This window comes from Microtus pennsylvanicus, chromosome 6, assembly GCF_037038515.1.
Source record: "Microtus pennsylvanicus isolate mMicPen1 chromosome 6, mMicPen1.hap1, whole genome shotgun sequence".
In the NCBI taxonomy this organism is placed as follows: domain Eukaryota; kingdom Metazoa; phylum Chordata; class Mammalia; order Rodentia; family Cricetidae; genus Microtus; species Microtus pennsylvanicus.
The window spans coordinates 122,466,187-122,486,004 of NC_134584.1; the positions used below are offsets into that span (position 1 = coordinate 122,466,187).

Here is a 19,818-nt window from a genome sequence, read left to right on the forward strand (position 1 = left end):
ATATTTATTACTAAATAATGAGGAGCACGCATTTCCTGCAGACACGCAGGGAATGGTCACAAACCCTGTATCTAGCCACATAGGAACTTCGATCGCAACCCAGAGGGTGGACACAGTGCTGGCCCTTCCCGTTGCCATGCTCTGCTCTTCCGTCACTAATGCGCAGGTAACTGTCTCTGATCTAGGAGCTTCTATCTGGCCCTCTACAAGCAGATGAGTTTCTTGGAGAAGCGAGGATGCCCACGTACTGCGCTGGAGTACTGCAAGCTCATCCTGAGGTGAGGATTCACTTTGGCTGCATGGCTACCTGTCCCCACCACAGTGGTCCCAGATCTGTGGGGTCTCCAGCCATGACAACACTTCCTCTGTCTCCCTTGTTCTCCACTTACTGTGCTGCCTCCGGAAGCCTTGAGCCAGATGAGGACCCCCTGTGCATGCTGCTGCTTATTGACCACCTGGCCTTACGGGCCCGGAACTATGAGTACCTGATCCACCTCTTCCAGGAGTGGGAGGTATGTGCGAGCCATGTGCAGCTGTGTGTCTGTCTCCCTTACCTTTCTCACCCACACCCTATGTGTTTGAGGGATGGTTCTGTGATGAAATGGTGAAGGCACAAGCCAGAGCTCAAGTAGCTCCCAAGAGCCTTAGGAGAACCCCTTTCCACGGGCCTGCACCAAGAACACATGCACAAACAGTGGTACCAGTGGTAACGGAAAGTTGGGAAAACCCCACAACTCACTCTGGTCCATGTCAGAAGCGATCATGAAGCAGACCGTCATATAGGGGTCACCACAGGGAACCTCAGCATACAGACCCACATTCTGCAGCAGTGCTAGACAGACAGTCATAGACCAATCACTGTGCCTTATCAGATTTATATGTAAATAAAAATGAAAGATAGCAGATGAGTGTTGGTGGCGCACACCTGTAGTCCCAGCACTTGGGAGGTAGAGGCAGGTGGATCTCTGTGAGTTCGAGGCCAACCTGGTCCACAAGAGCTAGTTCCAGGACAGGCTCCAAAACCATAGAGAAACCCTGTCTCAAAAAACTTAAAAAATTAAAAATAAAAAATAAAAGCCTGATACCACACTGCTGCCATCTGGGCCCAGATGCTGTGGGTGCTAAGTGCACCTTGGGTGCCAGACAGCACCAAGAAAGAACACACTGTCGTGTCCATGACTGGGCACGTGTGCTCATGTGTTGAAATAACATTCCAGTTTATTGTGCTTTAAGATCAGTTCTGCCATTCTCCGTCAGCACTGCTACACAGTTTAACAGAGTCCATCCCATCCCACCCCATCCCCATCCCATCCCATCCTCATCTCATCCCCATCCCATCCTATCCCATCTCATCCTCATCCCATCCTCATCCCATCCTCATCCCATCCCATCCCCATCCCCATCCCCATCCCATCCCATCCCATCCTATCCCATCCTCATCCCATCCTCATCCCATCCTCATCCCCATCCCATCCTCATCCCCATCCTCATCCCCATCCCATCCTCATCCCATCCTCATCCCATCCTCATCCCCATCCCATCCTCATCCCATCCTCATCCCCATCCCATCCTCATCCCATCCTCATCCCCATCCCATCCTCATCCTCATCCTCATCCTCATCCCCATCCCATCCCCATGCCCATCCCATCCCATCCCATCCTCATCCCATCCTCATCCCCATCCCATCCTCATCCCATCCTCATCCCCATCCCATCCTCATCCCATCCTCATCCCCATCTCATCCTCATCCCCATCCTCATCCCATCCCATCCTCATCCCATCCTCATCCCCATCCCATCCTCATCCTCATCCCATCCTCATCCCATCCCATCCCATCCCATTCCTATCCTCATTCCCATCCCATCACCATCCCATCCCATCCTCATCCCATCCCATCCTCATCCCATCCCATCCCATCCAATCCCATCCTCATCCCATTCCATCCCATCCCATGCCATCCTTATCCCATCCCCATCCCATCCTCATCCTCATCCCCATCCCATCCTCATCCCATCCCCATCCCATCCCATCCCATCCTTATCCCATCCCCATCCCATCCTCATCCCATACCCATCCCATCCCCATCCCATCCCATCCTCATCCCATCCCCATCCCCATCCCATCCCATTCCATCCCATCCCCATCCCATCCCATCCCCATCCCATCCAATCCCATCCTCATCCCATTCCATCCCATCCCATGCCATCCTTATCCCATCCCCATCCCATCCTCATCCTCATCCCCATTCCATCCTCATCCCCATCCCATCCTCATCCTCATCCCATCCCATCCCATTCCATCCCCATCCCATCCTCATCCCATCCCATCCCCATCCCCATCCCCATCCCATCCCATCTCATCCCACCCATCCCATCCCATCCTCATCCCCATCCCATCCCATCCCCATCCCATCCCATCCTATCCCATCCCATCTCATCCCATCCCATCCTATCCCATCCCATCTCATCCCATCTCATCCCATCCCATCCTATCCCATCCCATCTCATCCCATCCCATCCTATCCCATCCCATCTCATCCCATCCCATCCCATCCTATCCCATCCTATCCCATCCCATCCCCATCCCATCCTCATCCCATCCTCATCCCATCCTATCCCATCCTATCCCATCCCATCCCCATCCCATCCTCATCCCATCCTCATCCCATCCCATCCCATCCTATCCCATCCCATCCTATCCCATCCCATCTCATCCCATCCCATCCTATCCCATCCTATCCCATCCCATCCCCATCCCATCCCATCCCATCCCCATCCCATCCTCATCCCATCCCCATCCCATCTTCTTGGATCTTGTCAGAGAAGGGAGGCGTTGAGTTTTATGCTGGTTGCTTCCAGCAGGGAAAAGCAGGGAGAAAGGTGACAAGCCTTTGTTTTCTGTTTCTACTCTTGAGTTCTTTTCACAGTACATTTGGTGGTGGTTGTGGTCTTTCTGTTTTTCGAGACAGGGTTTCTCTGTGTAGCTTTGGAGCCTATACTGGAACTAGCTCTGTAGACCAGGCTGGCCTTGAACTCACAGAGATCCACCTGTCTCTGCCTCCTGAGTACTGGGATTAAAGGTGTGCGCCACCACTACCTGGCAACACAGTATATATTTTTACATTATCAAAAAAGAGATAATCGGGGGCTGGAGAGATGGCTCAGAGGTTAAGAGCACTGGCTTCTCTTTCAAAGGTCCTGAGTTCAATTCGCAGCAACCACATGGTGGCTCACAACCATCTGTAATGGGGTCTGGTGCCCTCTTCTGGCGTGCAGACATCCATGAAGACAGAATGATGTATACATAATAAATGAATAAATCTTTAAAAAAAAAAACCAAAAGCCGGGCGGTGGTGGCGCACGCCTTTAATCCCAGCACTCGGGAGGCAGAGGCAGGCGGATCTCTGTGAGTTCGAGGCCAGCCTGGTCTACAAGGGCTAGTTCCAGGACAGGCTCCAAAACCACAGAGAAACCCTGTCTCGAAAAACCAAAAAAAAAAAAAAACCAAAAAAGAGATAATCATTTTAAGTTACATAATGCTTGGTATAATTGGAAGTTTTGCTTTTAGGGATCTGATTTATAGAATCCCTGGACCTCATGAAAGCGTGGCTACAGGAAATGCCACAGAGGGCTGTGTGAATAATCATTGTGGCTTATGTGGTTGTGGAATAAAAAGCAGGGCATGATGATGTGTGATGTAACCCCAGTTACTGTAGGGGACAGGACAGGGGCAGGTGCATTGGCTAGCCAGCCTAGACAAATTGATGCTCTTCGGGGGTGGTGAGATGAGAGACCTTGTCTCAGAACATAAAGGTAGAGAAGCAGAGAGATGGTTTAACAGGTAAAAGCACTTAACACCAAGCCTGATGATCTAAGTTTGATCCTTAGAACTCACTTAGTGGAAGGAAAGAACTGACTTCTGCACGTTGTCCTCTGGCCTCTACACGTGTGTCGTGGTATGCATGTATACACACACATACAATAAATAAATAGATAAAAATTATTTTTAAAAAGTTAAGAAGTAAAATAAATTTGGAGAACTGAGGAAATACACCGAATATTGACCTCCAGCCTCCGCATTCATATACGTGTGTGTGCACCAAACATACACAATAGGAAAGACGTAGAACAAGTCATTTGTCTGTTGTATGATGTTTACTCTTTTGGCTTTTTGGGGGCCCACTACCCAGCTCCCAAGTAAATCATACACAGAGAAGCTTATTCTCATGGCCTTAGCTTGGCTTGTTTCTAGCCAGCTTTTCTTAAATTATCCCGTCCACCTTTTCCCTCTTACTGCTTCTTCCTTTTCCCTTTCTTCCGGTATCTTCTTTTCCTTCTTATTCTACGGCTGACAGTGGTTGGGTGGCTGGCCCCTGATGTCCGCCTCTCCTCTTTTGCTTCTCCTTCTCTTCCTCCTTTCTCCTTTTACTCTGTCTACCTGCCAGCCACACCTGTCTTTGCTCCTGCCTTGCTATTGGCCATTCAGCTTTTTATTAGGACCATCAGGTGTTTTAGACAGGCAGAGAATCACAGCTTCACAGAGTTAAACAAATGCAGCATAAACAAAAGTCACAGACTTTAAAATAATGTTCCCCAACACTCGCCAGGCACTTTTAATCCCAGCATTCAGGAGGCAGAGGCAGGTGAATCTCTGTGGGTTCGAAGCCAGCCTAGTTTACAGAGCTAGTGCCAGAAACAGGCTCCAAAACTACACAGAAACCCTGTCTCGAGCCGGGCGATGGTGGCGCACGCCTTTAATCCCAGCACTCGGAAGGCAGAGGCAGGCGGATCTCTGTGAGTTCGAGACCAGCCTGGTCTACAAGAGCTAGTTCCAGGACAGGCTCCAAAGCCACAGAGAAACCCTGTCTCTAAAAACCAAAAGAAAAAGAAAAAGAAACCCTGTCTCGAAAAACCAAACAAACAAAAATTCCCCAATACTTGTCTTCTCACAAACCATAGAGAAAAAAAGGAAATTGCTGGAAAACACTTGTAGGTCAGGTGACACCAGGTCTCACTCTTGCTGACTTACTTTATGAGCTTTCTACATAGGCAGGGGTGCTGGCTTCCCTGCTTCCGGAGCTGAGAGTCTAGGCAGGGACATCCATCCTTAGTGAGCTGAGGCCCTTGTCTGCTGCTGAAGCATCAGTCATCTGGTTGGGTTGATTCCTACCTCGTGTCCTTTTGTGTTTTCTACATGTAGAAAATGATTCGCTTCATCCTGAGGTCAGGTGAGAGGCCCACAGAGGAGCAGTGGTGAACCTCATCCACTGCGTATCTGTAAACTACGTGTTTTGTTTTCATGAACTTAAGGCTCTAGGCCTTGTTTCTTTGTCCCTTATAGGCTCATCGGAACCTGTCCCAGCTCCCAAACTTTGCCTTCTCAGTTCCACTGGCATATTTCCTTCTGAGTCAGCAAACAGACCTACCTGAGCATGAGCTCACCTCTGCCAGGCAACAGGCTTCCCTCCTGATACAGCAGGCGCTTACCATGTTCCCTGGAGGTATGTGCCACCTCTTGTCTGGGGAATCACAGCCCTCCCCATACTTAATGGAAAGATTGCATTCCCTTAAAGGCCTAAAGACTTGGTGTAGTTCTAGTTAGGTAGCTAATCTACCTACTTCATTGAGCCTGCTATATAAGTTTGGTGAGGGATGAGAACAGAAAGAGAGACAGATGTCTTTGGGGTCTTGTTTCAGGATGGAAGAGCACAGTATGTCAGATGGTCTTTGTTAATAAAGGACAAAGGTAGAAGTAGTATCTAGAAAGGCCTGAGGCTAGCCCAGAGACAGTTTGAAGGGCATTGGCTTTGGTAGCCAGGAGGAGGCCCTGGTGTACTGCCCAGACATTCTCACAGCCGTGTGGCCACCAGATCTTTCCTAAGAGTGTACACGGAGTGACACGGACAGTAGAGTCCTGTGGGGTGACCTCTTTTCAGTTAGACCCAAGATCGCTACCACATTGTAGGCTCTGAGTTCCTGGAGCCTTGGCCAGAACTCTGCCCACCAACCAGACCTGAGCAACCTCAGACCCAGAGAGGGTCAGTTCCATTAGAAGCTGCCTATGCCTTCTGTGACTGACAGAGATAGCCCTGCCTTTTCTGCTGGTAGTCCATGTGCTGAGCAAGCACTACCTCCTCACAGGATGCTGCAGCACGAGCTTGTCCCCAGAAAGTCACTGGGAGGACTGTGTTATGGTCTGTAGCTCACCAGAATGCAAGCTGTTTAGAGAAGCCAACACTTTGGTGAACCGCCCTCCATGCAAGAGGAGCCCTGTGTTGACCACTGATCTCATCTGGGCCCTGCAGAGTTAGCTCTTTCAGGACACAGTCAGCCCCACTCCTTGTAGTCCACATTCAAGTCTGACCTTTGTACAATGAAACATCCAGCCTTAGAGGTGATAGGCAAGTCTTCCTTGGATGCAGATGGAACAAGAGTCAGCAGGACATGCATCCACTTCCCAGGGTTCAGAGGTACCTTGGAGCCTAGTATGAGAGACCCAGCCTAGGAACAAGTTTGTAATGCTAGTCAGAAATGACCCTTGGCCATCCAGCTTCCTTTACTTTAAGAGCATATGGTGGCTGGGAGCCAAAACAACAGGACTGCAGTATATATACATGGAACCATTACTTTCCCCCCCATAGTTCTTATGCCATTGCTGGAGTGTTGCAGTGTGCGACCTGATGCAACAGTCGCAAACCACCGCTTCTTTGGGCCAGATGCTGAGATAAGGTAAGGATGTGAGCCTGTAGGCACCGTTCCCCTCCCCCTTAAAGGAAGAGAGAAGTCTGTCCTGGGGGCTACTGTCCAGCTGAGAAAGCCCCTAGAGCCCACATCCATGTGCAAGACATCTCACCTTTGCGGGCCAGGTGAGCTCTCATCTCATGAGGTCTGCTCACGCTCTTTACTGTCGTTCCTTTCCCAGATTTCTGTGCTGTCCCATTTCGCATAAACAAGAAAAAACAAACAGAAAAAAAAAACCAATATATGTCATGTCATGGCTCCCGCCCTCCCTACAGGCTCCTAACCAGCAGCTGTAGGCCATTTTTTGGTGTTGTTCCACATATAAAAACACTCATTCTTTTGCTTTTCACATTGCTTTTCACATTTCTGTCAAGTGATTTTTATTACTAAACTTGAGCAATACGAAGTGTGCTCAACCCCTCAGGAACCCAGCCCTCGGAAGGTAAAATATCCCAGGTTAGCAGCCGAGGGGTAGCCTCCTTAGTCCAAGGCCCTAGGCTTTTCCTGGATATGCCTTTGCCCACCATGGAGCTCTGCCAAACGTCTGCTTTCCTTGTTCTTCCACAGCCAGCCGCCCGCCCTGAGTCAGCTGGTGAGTCTGTACCTTGGGAGGTCACACTTTCTTTGGAAAGATCCCACCACTATGAGCTGGCTGGAGGAAAATGTCCGCGCGGTTCTGCAGGCAGTGGATGCTGGGGACCCTGCTGTGGAGGCCTGTGAGAATAGGTGAGCTGAGCCTGACAGATAAGCCCAAGAACCTAGCTCAGGAAGGGCACCCTGCAGGCACAAGTCCTCTCTGTGTCTCCTCCTGGGTCTTTATCACACACATGGGACCTCTGATTTCAGCTTGACTGGCTGCGGCTATTTACAGAGATGTGAAGGGGTGGCTGTTAGGACCCTAGTGTTTGTTTAGCTTGCTTCTGCTTCTGTGCTCTGTTCCCATAGTTGCTATCATGACTGCTTTCCTTTTTTCTTTTTTTTAAAGGACTTATGTATTTATTATGTATATAGTGTTCTGCCAGCGTGTATGACTACACACCAGAATAGGGCACCAGATCTCAGTACAGATGGTTGTGAGCCACCATGTGGTTATTGGGAATTGAACTCAGGACCTTTGGAAGAGCAGACAGTGCACTTAACCTCTGAGCCATCTCTCCAGCCCTTGATTGCTTTTCTTACTCTCGTTGACAAAAGTTGAAGCCAAAAGGCAGCCAAAGCAACCTGTTGTTTTCTTTTCTACATGTGGGGTTTTCTGTAACTCAGAGGCTGTTACTGCTGCATTTGAGAAGCAGCGCTTTTGCCCGTTTGTGCAGTTTTGCTCATGGTCCTCGTCAGCATCCTGCTCTGGGGGCAGCCAGGCCAGGCTGGTTCTGAGGGCTCTGTTCTGCCCTGGCTGTATCATCTCCCTGTGTAGTCAGGTGGTCCAGTGATACACACGAGGCTAAATTCTAGACTCTCTGAAGAACAGGGAAGAGGAAGTACGATTGCTTCCAGCCCTCTCCCTGCACTGGTTCTCAGCTGTGTCCAGCAGGAGGCAGACCCCCTACAGTAGCAGCAACAACTGACACCCAGGGATTCCGTTGTGGACACCATCTAGTGTCTCACCAGACTACCCACAGCTACCCGCATTTTCACATGGATAAAGGGACCAGAGTGCAGAACAAGCTAGTAGAGTCTCAGAGTCTGCTCTTGCTTCAGTGCTATGGGCTAGTAACACAGCTTCCATCCAAGAGTGAGGTAGGAGGTTTTCCAGAAATGCAACAGGCTAGTCCCTGCTGGATCTTCCCCAAGGTGGGTGTGGGTGACTTGGTGTTTTACACTGTGGGCACCAGTTTATCAGCCATTGTCTACTCTGGCCTCAGGCGGAAGGTGCTGTACCAGCGTGCACCCAGAAACATCCACCGCCATGTGATACTCTCTGAGATCAAGGAGGCTGTTGCTGCCCTACCCTCGGTAAGAGAGGACTGCTAAAAATGGGGACTTTGTGAGTGCCAGTCACAGTATAGCTAGCTACCCACAGTGCGGCCTGCATGCCAGGCAGAGCTGAAGCTGGTACAGCGGGCTCTTCCCCCTCAGCCAGTTTCTCTGGCCTTCCTCACTGTATTACTGCCTCAGTGAGCAATCTCACCAGGGTGTCAGACTCTCTGTGATGGAGACCTAGCCCTTCCTCACAACCCCTGCAGCAATACTCATGTAACAGCCTTGGCTCTGCTTTCACAGATGTGTTTTCTGTTGTCACTCGGGGGGTGGGGGCAAGGCTGCATCATTTGGTGAACCAGCAGCCCAGTGGAGCCCAGTGGCTCTCCTCCCTAGTCCATGGTCTGTAGTTAGGCCAGTCATTTGTAACATGAATGTAGATGGTAGCACCTGTGGAAAATGCCCTCTGTCCTACATCCCACTGATTGAGATAAAATGCCATCCATATTCCCCCTGACGATCCTCGGGGACAGACTGTTCCACCCAGACCTAAAGTTTCTTGAAACAGAAATGGCCACTTCTGCCAGGTATAGTGACTGCCTCCTGGCAGATGGCTCAAGTCTGAGTTGAGACCACTGAAGCTTAGGAAGGCAGGGGCTGCCAGCAGTGCTCCAGAGTCTCTGGTTTTGTCCCCTCCTAAAGGACGTGACCACACAGTCTGTGATGGGATTTGATCCTCTGCCGCCCCTGGACACCATCTACTCGTACGTCAGACCAGAGAGGTACCTGCCTTCCCTGCTTTGTCTTCTCACAAACCCTCTTTAGTACTTTGGGGCTCACTGGGGCTGCCCTTACAGATTAGAAGGAAAAAGACAAACACGGGTGAAAAGGGCCAGTCCACTCAGGAGTAAGGCAAGTAGTGTAACGTGGATCTTCCTCAACCCACCAGAGGTCTGCGCTCTGCCCCATAGGTTTTGTAGCAGGTGTGAGAAGCGCAGGGGGAAGCAAAATTAGGAGCCACCTCTGACCTGGCGCACTCCACAGCAGACATCAAACTTAGAACCCAGAGATAGATGTTGTGTCAAATCTGCCTGTGGGAGAAAGTGACTGAGGAAGAAGAAAGACATACCAGATCAGGAAGTCAGTCACCTGCTTTTTGGAAAGATGTGCCCCAGCCAGCCAGAGGGTGGCAGCTGGTACTCTAGCCTGTGCAGAAACGCTATTCCAAGGGCAGAGCGTAAGGTCCAGTGAGCGCTAAAGGAAGGCCCATGTGACCGAGCCAGGAGAAGGGGGTAGTGGGTCAAGCATTAACATGGAACATGCCTGATTCACAGGCTGCCATGTACATGTGGGCAGATTGTAGAGTCTGGGTCTTGAGAGAACTCATTCCCTTTCCCTCCTAGTCTTCACAGCTGCCCCACACAGTCTGTTTCAAGAAAGGAGCACAGGTCACCTAGACCTTGGCAAAGCATTTGAGTGGAGTGACTCCCATTTAAGGTTTAGCTGAAGACGAGAATTTTCACTGGGGTCAGAAACGTCCTGACAGGCAGACGTGGCCTTGCTGTCACAGCATCCTGCCCTGCTCTTGAGTCCCTGTAAGGGCAGTGTCATGATACCGTGAGTGGAGCTGTGCCGCAGCCTCTGCGATGCCCAGACCTCTCCTCCTGCCTTTATGTGACTGCCATGCCCTCCCCAGCCTTCAGATGCTGTAGTCACCTTGTCCTCTTTCTGTGTGACCCAGCAGGCTAGGTCTCTAAAGAGCCAGCACTCTGGGACACCACACCTCTCCTGTCCTTGTTGCTCTGGGTGTCCACAGCTATACTCAAGGCTGGTTAGTAGTCATCACTGGCCACCCCAGACCCTGATCGCAGTTTAGTACCCAGAAGCTAAGCCCCACTCAGAGGCTGCCTGTCCCTAGCAGTTAGACTGGGTAAGGACAGCTGACAAGGCTGGGACCCCACAGTGTCTGTTGACCTTCATTTTCTGACCTTTTTAATTTTTAGGCTGAGTCCAGTCAGCCATGGAAACACAATTGCCCTCTTCTTCCGGTCATTATTGCCAAATTACACCACAGAGGTATGTTGATGGAGCATATTGGTCTTTCCCTCCCAAGTTGCTATGGGCAAGTCCAGCTCAGGGTGGAGGCAGGAACGGCTGAGACTGTGCCGTGCTTAGGAAGTGGGGACGCAGCCTGCAGAAACTGCAGCAGCCACCCCCGGGTGAGTAGTGTGAGGCTGAGAGACCATCAGCGTCGTGGTAGGTAGGTTGGCCATGGTTAAAATACACATTTGGCTTTAGAGCTGCATCTTCTGGGCAGGGACCTTGGGAGGGGACAGGCCCAATCTTGGAGCTTGAGCTGCCTCAGACTATGAAACCTGGGTCTCAAACCTGTACAGACAGCCCCCACTTAGATATGTCTCATTGTTCAGGAGAGGCTGGAGGAAGGAGTGGCCGGGGGTCCGAACCGCAATCAAGGCTTGATCAGGCTGATGTTGGCCTTACGTGACATGATGGCCAACTTCCACTTCAACGACCTGGAGGTGCCTCGGGAGGACAATCCTGAGGGCGAGGGGGACTGGGACTGACTGTCCAGACGCTGTGCCCCAGAGCTGTGCAATTATGTTCCTGATTCTTTTCTGGTTGGATTAACCAGTTCCCTGAAGTAGAAATGCTGACCATGTCATCTGCCCGTGTCTTTTGTTTTCCCTCTAAATGTGAGTGGGTTATGCTCTGCTGTGAGTGAGCTTTTCCTCCAGTGCCCTCAAACATAGCCCGGGAGCAGTGAGCCCCACACCGTATACACCCTGCTGTGTGCCTCACACTTCCAGAGTTTGTAACTTAATGCATAGAAAAAGGAGTTATCTGAGTCTTCAGTGCAAGGATCCCCCCATGCTCCTTGCTAGAGGTCACTGAATGTTCCACACATGCTATACCCAGCATGTTTGCAGTGGTGGGGATCAACCCAGGGCCTGGCACATGATCTACCCCATTGAACGATAGTCCCAGCCTAGGAATTTTATTAGTAAATTTGGAAGGCTGGAGATGTGCCTCAGTTGGTAGACTGCTTGTTTAGCTTGCAGAAAGCTCCAGATTCGATCCCCAGCACAACACAAACCAGGTGTGGTAGTGTTCATCTGTCATCTCAGTACTCAAGAGGTAGAGAGAGGGACAAGAAATTTAGGAGTTTAAGATCATCCTCTGCTACATACTGAGTTCAAAGCCAGGCTTAGTTACATGAGACCCCATCTCAAAAGAGAGGTTTGTGACATGGGACACCCAGAATTGAAAGAGATGCCAAGAAGCAGCTTTGAGGCAGAAAACTTTCTTAGGCAGATCAGGGATGCTTTATAGAGGTTAAAGGGTGTTTGATCTAGCTAGGGATGAGTGGGGAGCCCTGACCAAGAACCCCCAGTCCAGTGGCAGGAACAGAGCCCACAGCCAGGCAAGGCCAGAGGTTCGTGTCTCATAAGCTGTCTGATTGTACAAAGATCCAGGCTACTGAGATGTTATAAGCTGTGCCAGGTTTCTCTTGGGCAGCCCTGCCCATCTGTGCCTATACAGAGCCTGGGGGAGGTACTACCATGGTCTCTAGTCTGAGAGATGACCAATGAGGTCCATTCTAAGTTTTGGTCCGTTGATTTCTTCCTAGAAGTTCAGACATTGTTTCAGACATCACTGGATGCATCTGGTATGGACTAGGAACAAATAAAGTGTGTTTCAGGGATGTCCCGAGGGCCGTCTAAGTGGCTCAGTGAGTAAAGGAACTTGCTGCCAAGCCTGCTAACCTGTGTTCAATCCCCAGGATCCATATGGTGGATGGAGAGAGCTAACTCCTATAGGTTGTCCTCTGACCTCCACGCATACCTTGTGGCATTTGCACGCCTATACAAACACCAAATTAATGAAAAGGGGCCGCATGGTGGTAAAAAGTACTTACTGTGCTCGGGGCTTTTGCAGAGGCCAAGGTCACTGTCCCCTCAACAGGACATTGAGGACTGACTTGTATCCATCTATAGTCAGCCTAAGTGTCATTTGCAAGGGGTTCTGTGTGAGAAGTCACATGTCACGTGAATCGGTGCTGCATCTCGGTTTTCTCCAGCATGAATTGGCAAGGCCATGAAGTCTGGATACAGGTTCTACCACTTGTGCTCATGGGTCAGCAGGGGGCTGGGGAGGGCAGGCCTGGGGGGCATAGCCCCTATCAGTTGCCTCACCTACTCCTGGGTTTGGTGGGAGATCTACACCCAGTCCCAGAGAGGGGTACTGTTGAGATGGTCCTAATTCAGTGTCTGGATCCCAGTTGAAGTTGGAGTGGCCTGTGGTAAGTTTCAGCTAAGGGGAGGAGGGACTGGCTAGGAATGGGTTTGTTTTCTGGAAATGACAAGCACAGAAAACCTGGCATCCTGCCTCTTCCTTTCAGCAGCTGTAAGTCCATCCAGATGAGGACATGGCATCTGGAGCTGCAGCAGCTATTCTACAACCACGAGGCAATGAACTCCACAGTGAAGAGCCAGTGTTCTAGGAACAGTGAAGCAGAGGATGCCCTAGGCCTTCAGGAGCTTCCCACCTCCAGGCCTGGATCCTGAGAGGCCATTAAATGATCGGCTTCAGAATGTTGCTCAGACTTAATTTCCAACTGAATCCATTTCTAATGGTGATAAATAAAAACCAGTCATTTACGTCATCTGTGGATCATCAGGAAAAGTAACTTTATGAGACAAGAGTCTCAATGTGTAGCCTTCGATGGCCTAGAACTTGTTATGTAGACCAGGCTGGCATCAGAGATCAGCCTGCCTCTGCCTCCCAAATGTTAGAATTAAAAGTGTGTACCACCACACCTAATCTGCATGTCATCTAAGCAGCTTTAAAGTCTGGCCTGCCACCCAGGTGGGGTGGTACTGTACCCCACTCTTCCCACACCTCAGTCTCAGAAAGAGGTGCCTCCTTGTGTGCTCCTGTGCAGAATTGTTGGGTATTTGTGCATTTTCATGTAGTCAGGGAGAGAACCTGTTTGCTGCCTCCCAGAGAAAGTTCAGAGGAAATGAATGACTTTCAAATGAAAACATGGTGACATAGCCTTTTTAACTTCTGTTTTATTGTGTGTATGGGTGCTTTGCCTGAATATGTGTCTGCGCCATCTACATTCAGTGCATACAGAGACCAGAAAGGGGTGTGCAGAAAATAATGTTGGAAATCTCTCTCTCTCTCTCTCTCTCTCTCTCATCCCCACCTACCCCCCCACAGGGTAGTATGGGTTACACAGGGTTTCACTGTGTAGCTCTGGCTGTCCTGGAACTCAGACCAGGATGGTCTCAAATTCAAATATCCACCTGCCTCTGCCTCCCAAGTGCTGGGATTAAAGGCGTGCACCACCACCTGGCTATAACAAACAATTCTTAGTCACCATGTGAGTGCTGGAAATCAAACCTGGGTCTTCTGAAAGAGCAGTCAGTGCTCTTAACTGCCTACAGCCATCTCTTCAACCCCACGCATGGGCTTCTTGAGAACCTGTGAGATCCTCTGTGACCAGAGCCAGAAGGGATATGTTCACACTGTCCGGGGGCCTTGGGGAACCTCCTAAGAGAAACACTGAGCCTCTTGCCCTGTGGGATTGCCTGTTGGAATGCAGGCTGCCTTTGCTTCATGGAGAGAGCCCCCCCCCTTTAGCCGTTCTGCAGGTAGTGTCCCCTACTAGGTAGGTAGTCACTCCTGCCTGTCATTTGTCATGTGCTTTTTCCAGGCCACCGAGTATTATCAGGCTTGGGGTACTCGGCTCCTTCCAGTCCAGACAGCCCCAAGACTACCTTGGCCATCTCCCCACTCCAGCACAGCACAAGCTGACTTTCCCAGCTCTGTTTTACTGGTTCCTTCTCTGAAGATCGTAGTTGTGACTTTGTGATCCAAAATGAGACCCAAGGCATGGTCACCTTCCTCTCAATGCCCCTCGGCAGGAGCTTGCCATAAAGGATGTGGCTGCCTCTGCCAGAGACTGTTCAGTTTTCCCACCTTTGAAGTCAGGCTGTCTGCAGGGTGAACTGTGGTTGTCTCAAAGACTTCATTCTGAAGCCAGAAATACCAGCATCTCTGAAATGTGACAGCACGGGAAGTTAGGGCAGGGGGCACTTGCTCTTTCATGTCCCAGAAGTGAAAAGTGGCCTGCAGCTACGGGATGCCTGGGCATCATGTGGCTTTAGGGGCCAGCCATGGCTCGGCCCACGCCATCAGACTTGGGACCCTTCTTGGCTAGAAGCAGAATAAGGCCCATGTTGTAGGAGGCAGACAGCTGGGATGAATGTGGCTGTGGCAGTGTGAGCCCTCTGAGGCTGAGGACACTCAGGACACCCAGAGTCCTGTCTCATCCTGTATGCCTGTGACAGTACACCTGAAGGCATGAACACAGTTTGTTCACCAGTTTGAAAAACGGTTTGGCCAGATCTACTAAATCTAAAGATAGACCTCGTGCCTGCATTCCATTGGTTGGTAACATTCAACATAAGCACATGCCTGCGTGTGTCGATGATGTCCAGCAAGACCTGCCAACAGCACTCATCAGGATAAGGTTGGCCAGTTGGCCACAAGCTGCCAAGTGTCCTGCATGACTCACATGATAGACACCACAACCTGAATGCTTTAGTTACCTGGATAGCAAGGTGACTCTTGGTGTGAACACAGAGTATAAACTGAAAGATGCCATGCCGTGTAATGTTCCACGATCAACAAAACTGATAGTGCTAAGGCCCAACACAACTGATATAAATTGTATTTTATTTATTGATTTGGGAATGTAGTCCTGACCATGCTCTAACATTTGTTGGTGGATGCTCACATAGTTCATGTGGACTTCCACAGTGGCTGTTGTATATGGGCACCTTATGACCAGAAAGTGCCAAGGCAGGCGAGAGAAAGAGCAGACGTCTAGCCAGTGCACACCTTTAATACGAGCACTGGCAGCAAATCGCTGTCCAGGACCAGCCTACTCTACCTGCGCTACCACGCGAATTCCAGGCCAGCCAGGATTCCATAATAGTGAGAGCCTGTCTCAGAAAAACAAATAACAAGAATGGGCTTTTAACACTAGTATCACAAACACTTTAAGTGCAGTCGGGCTAATTCCTGCCTCTAATTCCACTGCTGGCTTTCTTACCTTATTTTCTTCACCTGCATGGAAGGTTGTGCTGATGAGAAAGCTGCGGGTGCCATGGAGAAAGCCCAGCAGCGGCTAGGGGTGGGCTGGGGTGGGTTGGCACCACCCCTGCCTGCTGTCCTGACCACTGAATAGTCACATGCCCAGCTACTGCCCACAGAGTCTACTCTGATGTAGTTCCTGGCTCCAGGGCTGCCATGTGCTCCACAGAGGAAATGGGACTTCTGGGAGGAAGGGTTGTGCCCTGGGGAGAGGAGGGATTCGGGAGTGTCAGAGAGGCCCTAACTAAAGAATGCTAGTGGATAGCCCCAGGCTCCCCTCTACTCAGCTCCCAGGAAGTGACAAGCTTCCTGCCACACCCAGAACTGTAGCTAAAGGAGGCTTTAGCAATCTTGGGGCCTTGAAGGATATGGAGAGTCGTTAACCCTGCTGTCATTGATTCTCATAGTTCTCCGTTCAGCCTTGAATTCAAGCTACCTTGACCTCCGCTGAGTTAATAATGCTCTATGTACACATCCCCCATTTCAGATAGAAGTGTCACTGCCCCTGGCATGGTGGTGAGGGTGGGAGTCGGGGTGCCCAGTTCACAACCCGTGACTGTGCCCGAGGCAGAGCAGCATGAGAGGGAGGTCGAAGACAACTCAAGAAAGTGGCGCAGAGATAGGTTTGGAGGTTTAGGTAGGGCTACACAGGGCAGGTCCTGGTGAGACTGGATGCCTGAAAGGGATTTGGTGAGTCAACGGGGGCTTTGAACACAAAGGGAAACGCAGTACCCTGTGCTGGAGTCTGGAGCCAGGTTCTCCAGTTTCTGGGTGCTGCTTATGCCCCCTAGAGGCAGTCCAGGGTGCTGGGGCACATGCCCGTCATGTGGCCACCCTGAGGAGGAGGGGCGAGTTAAAAGATTCAGAGAAAGGCTCCATTCTTTCCCCGACCTCAGCCCACCCTGGCTTGGGGGAGGCAGGGGACCAAGAAACTGGGAGGTGCTAAGTTTAGCAATGTCTCTATCCGAGTCACTTCCCAGGAGGAGGCAGCGAGGGCAGCAGAAGGCTGGGCTCCTTTACACAGGTAGCGAGACTTCATGAGCAGAGCTCAGGGTCTCAGCCAGGAAGCGTCTAGACTCTGCCTGTGCCATGCGAAGGCTGACCTGTCCGGCCGGAAAGAGGGCAAGCGTGAAGGAAAGTTGGAGAGCGCCCAGATGGAAAGAGGCAGGGTGTGAGGAGCGTCAGAGACCCCTGATGACACCATGAGCCCAACAGGACACTGGGAGGCTGATACCACCTGGAGCTGAAGGCTCCCCTGACTGCTTCCTACTTCCTGGACAAGACTATGCCCACTCAGGGACCCCAGAAGAGGCTTCTGGGTTCTCTCAACTCCACCTCCACAGCCACCCCTCACCTTGGACTGGCCACCAACCAGACAGGGCCTTGGTGCCTGCAGGTGTCTATCCCAGATGGCCTCTTCCTCAGCCTGGGGCTGGTGAGTCTGGTGGAGAACGTGCTGGTCGTGGTAGCCATCACCAAAAACCGCAACCTGCACTCACCCATGTATTGCTTCATCTGCTGTCTGGCCCTGTCTGACCTGATGGTGGGTATAAGCATCGTGCTGGAGACGGCTATCATCCTGCTCCTGGAGGCGGGGGCCCTGGTGACCCGGGCTGCCTTGGTGCAGCAGCTGGACAATGTCATGGATGTGCTCATCTGTGGCTCCATGGTGTCCAGCCTGTGCTTCCTCGGTGTCATCGCCATAGACCGCTACATCTCCATCTTCTACGCCCTGCGTTACCACAGCATTGTGACACTGCCCCGGGCACGACGGGCCATCGTGGGCATCTGGGTGGCCAGCGTCTCCTTCAGCACCCTCTTTATCACCTACTACAATCACACAGCCGTCCTCATCTGCCTTGTCACTTTCTTCCTCGCGATGCTGGCACTCATGGCCATTCTGTATGTCCACATGCTCACTCGAGCATGCCAGCATGCACAGGGGATCGCCCGGCTCCACAAGAGGCAGCGCTCCGCCCGCCAAGGCTTCTGCCTTAAGGGTGCCGCCACCCTCACTATCCTTCTGGGAATTTTCTTCCTATGCTGGGGCCCCTTCTTCCTGCATCTCTTACTCATCGTCCTCTGCCCTCAGCACCCCACCTGCAGCTGCGTCTTTAAGAACTTCAACCTCTTCCTCGTTCTCATCATCTTCAGCTCCATCGTTGACCCCCTCATCTATGCTTTTCGCAGTCAGGAGCTCCGCATGACACTCAGGGAGGTGCTGCTGTGCTCATGGTGAGCAGGGAGGTGGCTTTTGTTCTCGTGGCCAGGGCGTTGGGCAGAGGGTGACAGTGATATCCCGTGGCCCGCATCCTGCAAGACCACAGGTACTGGTCTCTATTTGTCCAAGGGCGCATTAGATGAACTTTAAAATAGAAACACAAACTGCCTGGGACCAGGAGGAAGGGTAAATGTGACTGCAGGGATCATCCAGGGTAGCTGTGGGGAATGAAAGAAACGGATGGGAATTCTAGCTCCAGGCAAGGGTCAGGTCACGGGCTCCTGAAGAGACTGTCCCTACCTCTGGGGAGCTTCACCTCTACTCAGTGACTAGGCCCCCCCCCCAACTCCTCAGGTCACTCAGGCGGGCCCTCTACTGCCGGGATGAACAGGAAGTTTCTGAATTAAAAGAATGACAAGAGCTGTGAAGAGCCCTGCTCCTGGTGAGGGCTTCTGAAAGGGGAATTTGTGACCAGGAAATCCAGCCATAGCCGTGCAGTGGGCTGTTTAAGCAAGCGAGGCCCTTCCTCCATAAAGGGACCAGCATTGCAGAACATGCACCTAGCACTAGAGGATGGGACTGACCTAAAGACTAGTCATATGGTTCATGGCAGTCCCGAGAGGTGGGACCTCTGGCCTCGGTAGAGGCCATTGGCCTATTAGTGGCACAACCTGTGCCAGAAAGCCATTGAAATGCTAAGTTCAGATGGAGCCTCATCACTATCTTCCCTAGCTCTGTCTGGAAGTTGCTTCAGGTTTGACTGGGAGAAGGGTAAGGACAGCAGTCAGGAAGAAGGGAGTCTCAGAAGCCACAGCTGCCTGCCTGAATTAGGAATTCACGGTCCGGAAGCACACCAAACACGCTAATCAGGCCAACTTGGCTTCCTCTGTATTACAAATGCCAGAACAGAGCAAGGAGCTGCAGGTTGAGAAGCCTCAACTTTACCTCTCTGGTGACAAGACTGTTCAGGCTCCTTCCAGTTCAGCCATACACTGCCGCAGGACCAGAGTCCCAGTCCCTGGTAGGGCCCACCTGTAACCTCGGCCAGAGCTTGTCCCTTTCCTGGTCTCATTCCTCCAACACCTTCAGCCATGGCACCACTGAGCTACCCTGAGGAGCCTGCAGCATAGCAGAGGTCAGGGGTTGGGTTCTGTTTCTATTCAACATTGTCCTCCTGGGAGAGGCTGGCAGTGCCAGTGCTCTTAGACTGGCTCTCAGGATAGAGGATGGTGTCTAAGAGCTCGAGGGTATCTGAGTCCCAGGGAGTGGCACATGGGGTGAGCCACAGTTCTTGCTGTGGAACGGCAGACTCCCCAAGCCCTTCTACTGCTACAACCTGGAATTCCTACTGCAGAGTCTATATTGGGTCCCCCACCGATGCTAAGCACTCAACTGTCCTCCTCCCTGGGGTGACCTCAGTCTGGCCTAATATGCCCTCAACCACCTCTGAGACAGGGTGTGGTGGCATCAAGCCAGACTGTAGCCGCACTATCAGCTCCAGCCTTGCTGGACTGAGGTTGGAAGCTGGTTCCCGGCAAGGCCAGCCTTTGCTGGAAGACAGGACCGTGAGTCAGCCTTTATCCTGGCACCATAGCTCTCTGGGGACACAGGGAGCTGGCCTGGCCTGATGTCATCTGACAGGGAGGCAGCCCAGGCCTCCGAATGCTTCCAGGCATCTTCCCTGTCCAGACAAGGAGACAGGGCCAGATGCTCACCCAGGACTTCTTGAACCAGGCCAGCTGGAAACCAGCTAC

At 51.5% G+C, this 19,818-nt stretch overlaps 2 protein-coding genes across 7 annotated transcripts in view; both read left to right on the plus strand.

Moving 5' to 3' along the window:
- Nucleotides 1–13,721, plus strand: part of Tcf25 (TCF25 ribosome quality control complex subunit) — a 33,814-nt gene extending 20,093 nt beyond the window's left edge. For 2 of the 6 annotated variants that reach the window (XM_075977593.1, XM_075977595.1), the window contains 9 exons: nucleotides 186–278; nucleotides 407–512; nucleotides 5,342–5,501; nucleotides 6,642–6,729; nucleotides 7,309–7,467; nucleotides 8,604–8,694; nucleotides 9,361–9,440; nucleotides 10,662–10,734; nucleotides 13,079–13,721. In XM_075977593.1, coding sequence (XP_075833708.1) covers nucleotides 186–278; nucleotides 407–512; nucleotides 5,342–5,501; nucleotides 6,642–6,729; nucleotides 7,309–7,467; nucleotides 8,604–8,694; nucleotides 9,361–9,440; nucleotides 10,662–10,734; nucleotides 13,079–13,087 — 859 coding nt within the window. In that variant the 3' untranslated portion in view covers nucleotides 13,088–13,721. Of the gene's footprint in view, nucleotides 1–185; nucleotides 279–406; nucleotides 513–5,341; nucleotides 5,502–6,641; nucleotides 6,730–7,308; nucleotides 7,468–8,603; nucleotides 8,695–9,360; nucleotides 9,441–10,661; nucleotides 10,735–11,087; nucleotides 11,373–13,078 lie in introns of those variants that run through there. The other 4 variants (XM_075977594.1, XM_075977596.1, XM_075977591.1 and 1 more) reach the window with 3 other exon arrangements.
- Nucleotides 13,722–16,982: 3,261 nt separating this feature from the next.
- On the plus strand, nucleotides 16,983–18,215 carry Mc1r (melanocortin 1 receptor). Its single transcript, XM_075977599.1, has one exon. The coding sequence runs from the start codon at nucleotides 17,129–17,131 to the stop codon at nucleotides 18,080–18,082; it is 954 nt and encodes a 317-aa protein (XP_075833714.1). The 5' UTR covers nucleotides 16,983–17,128; the 3' UTR covers nucleotides 18,083–18,215.
- Nucleotides 18,216–19,818: the final 1,603 nt, after the last annotated feature.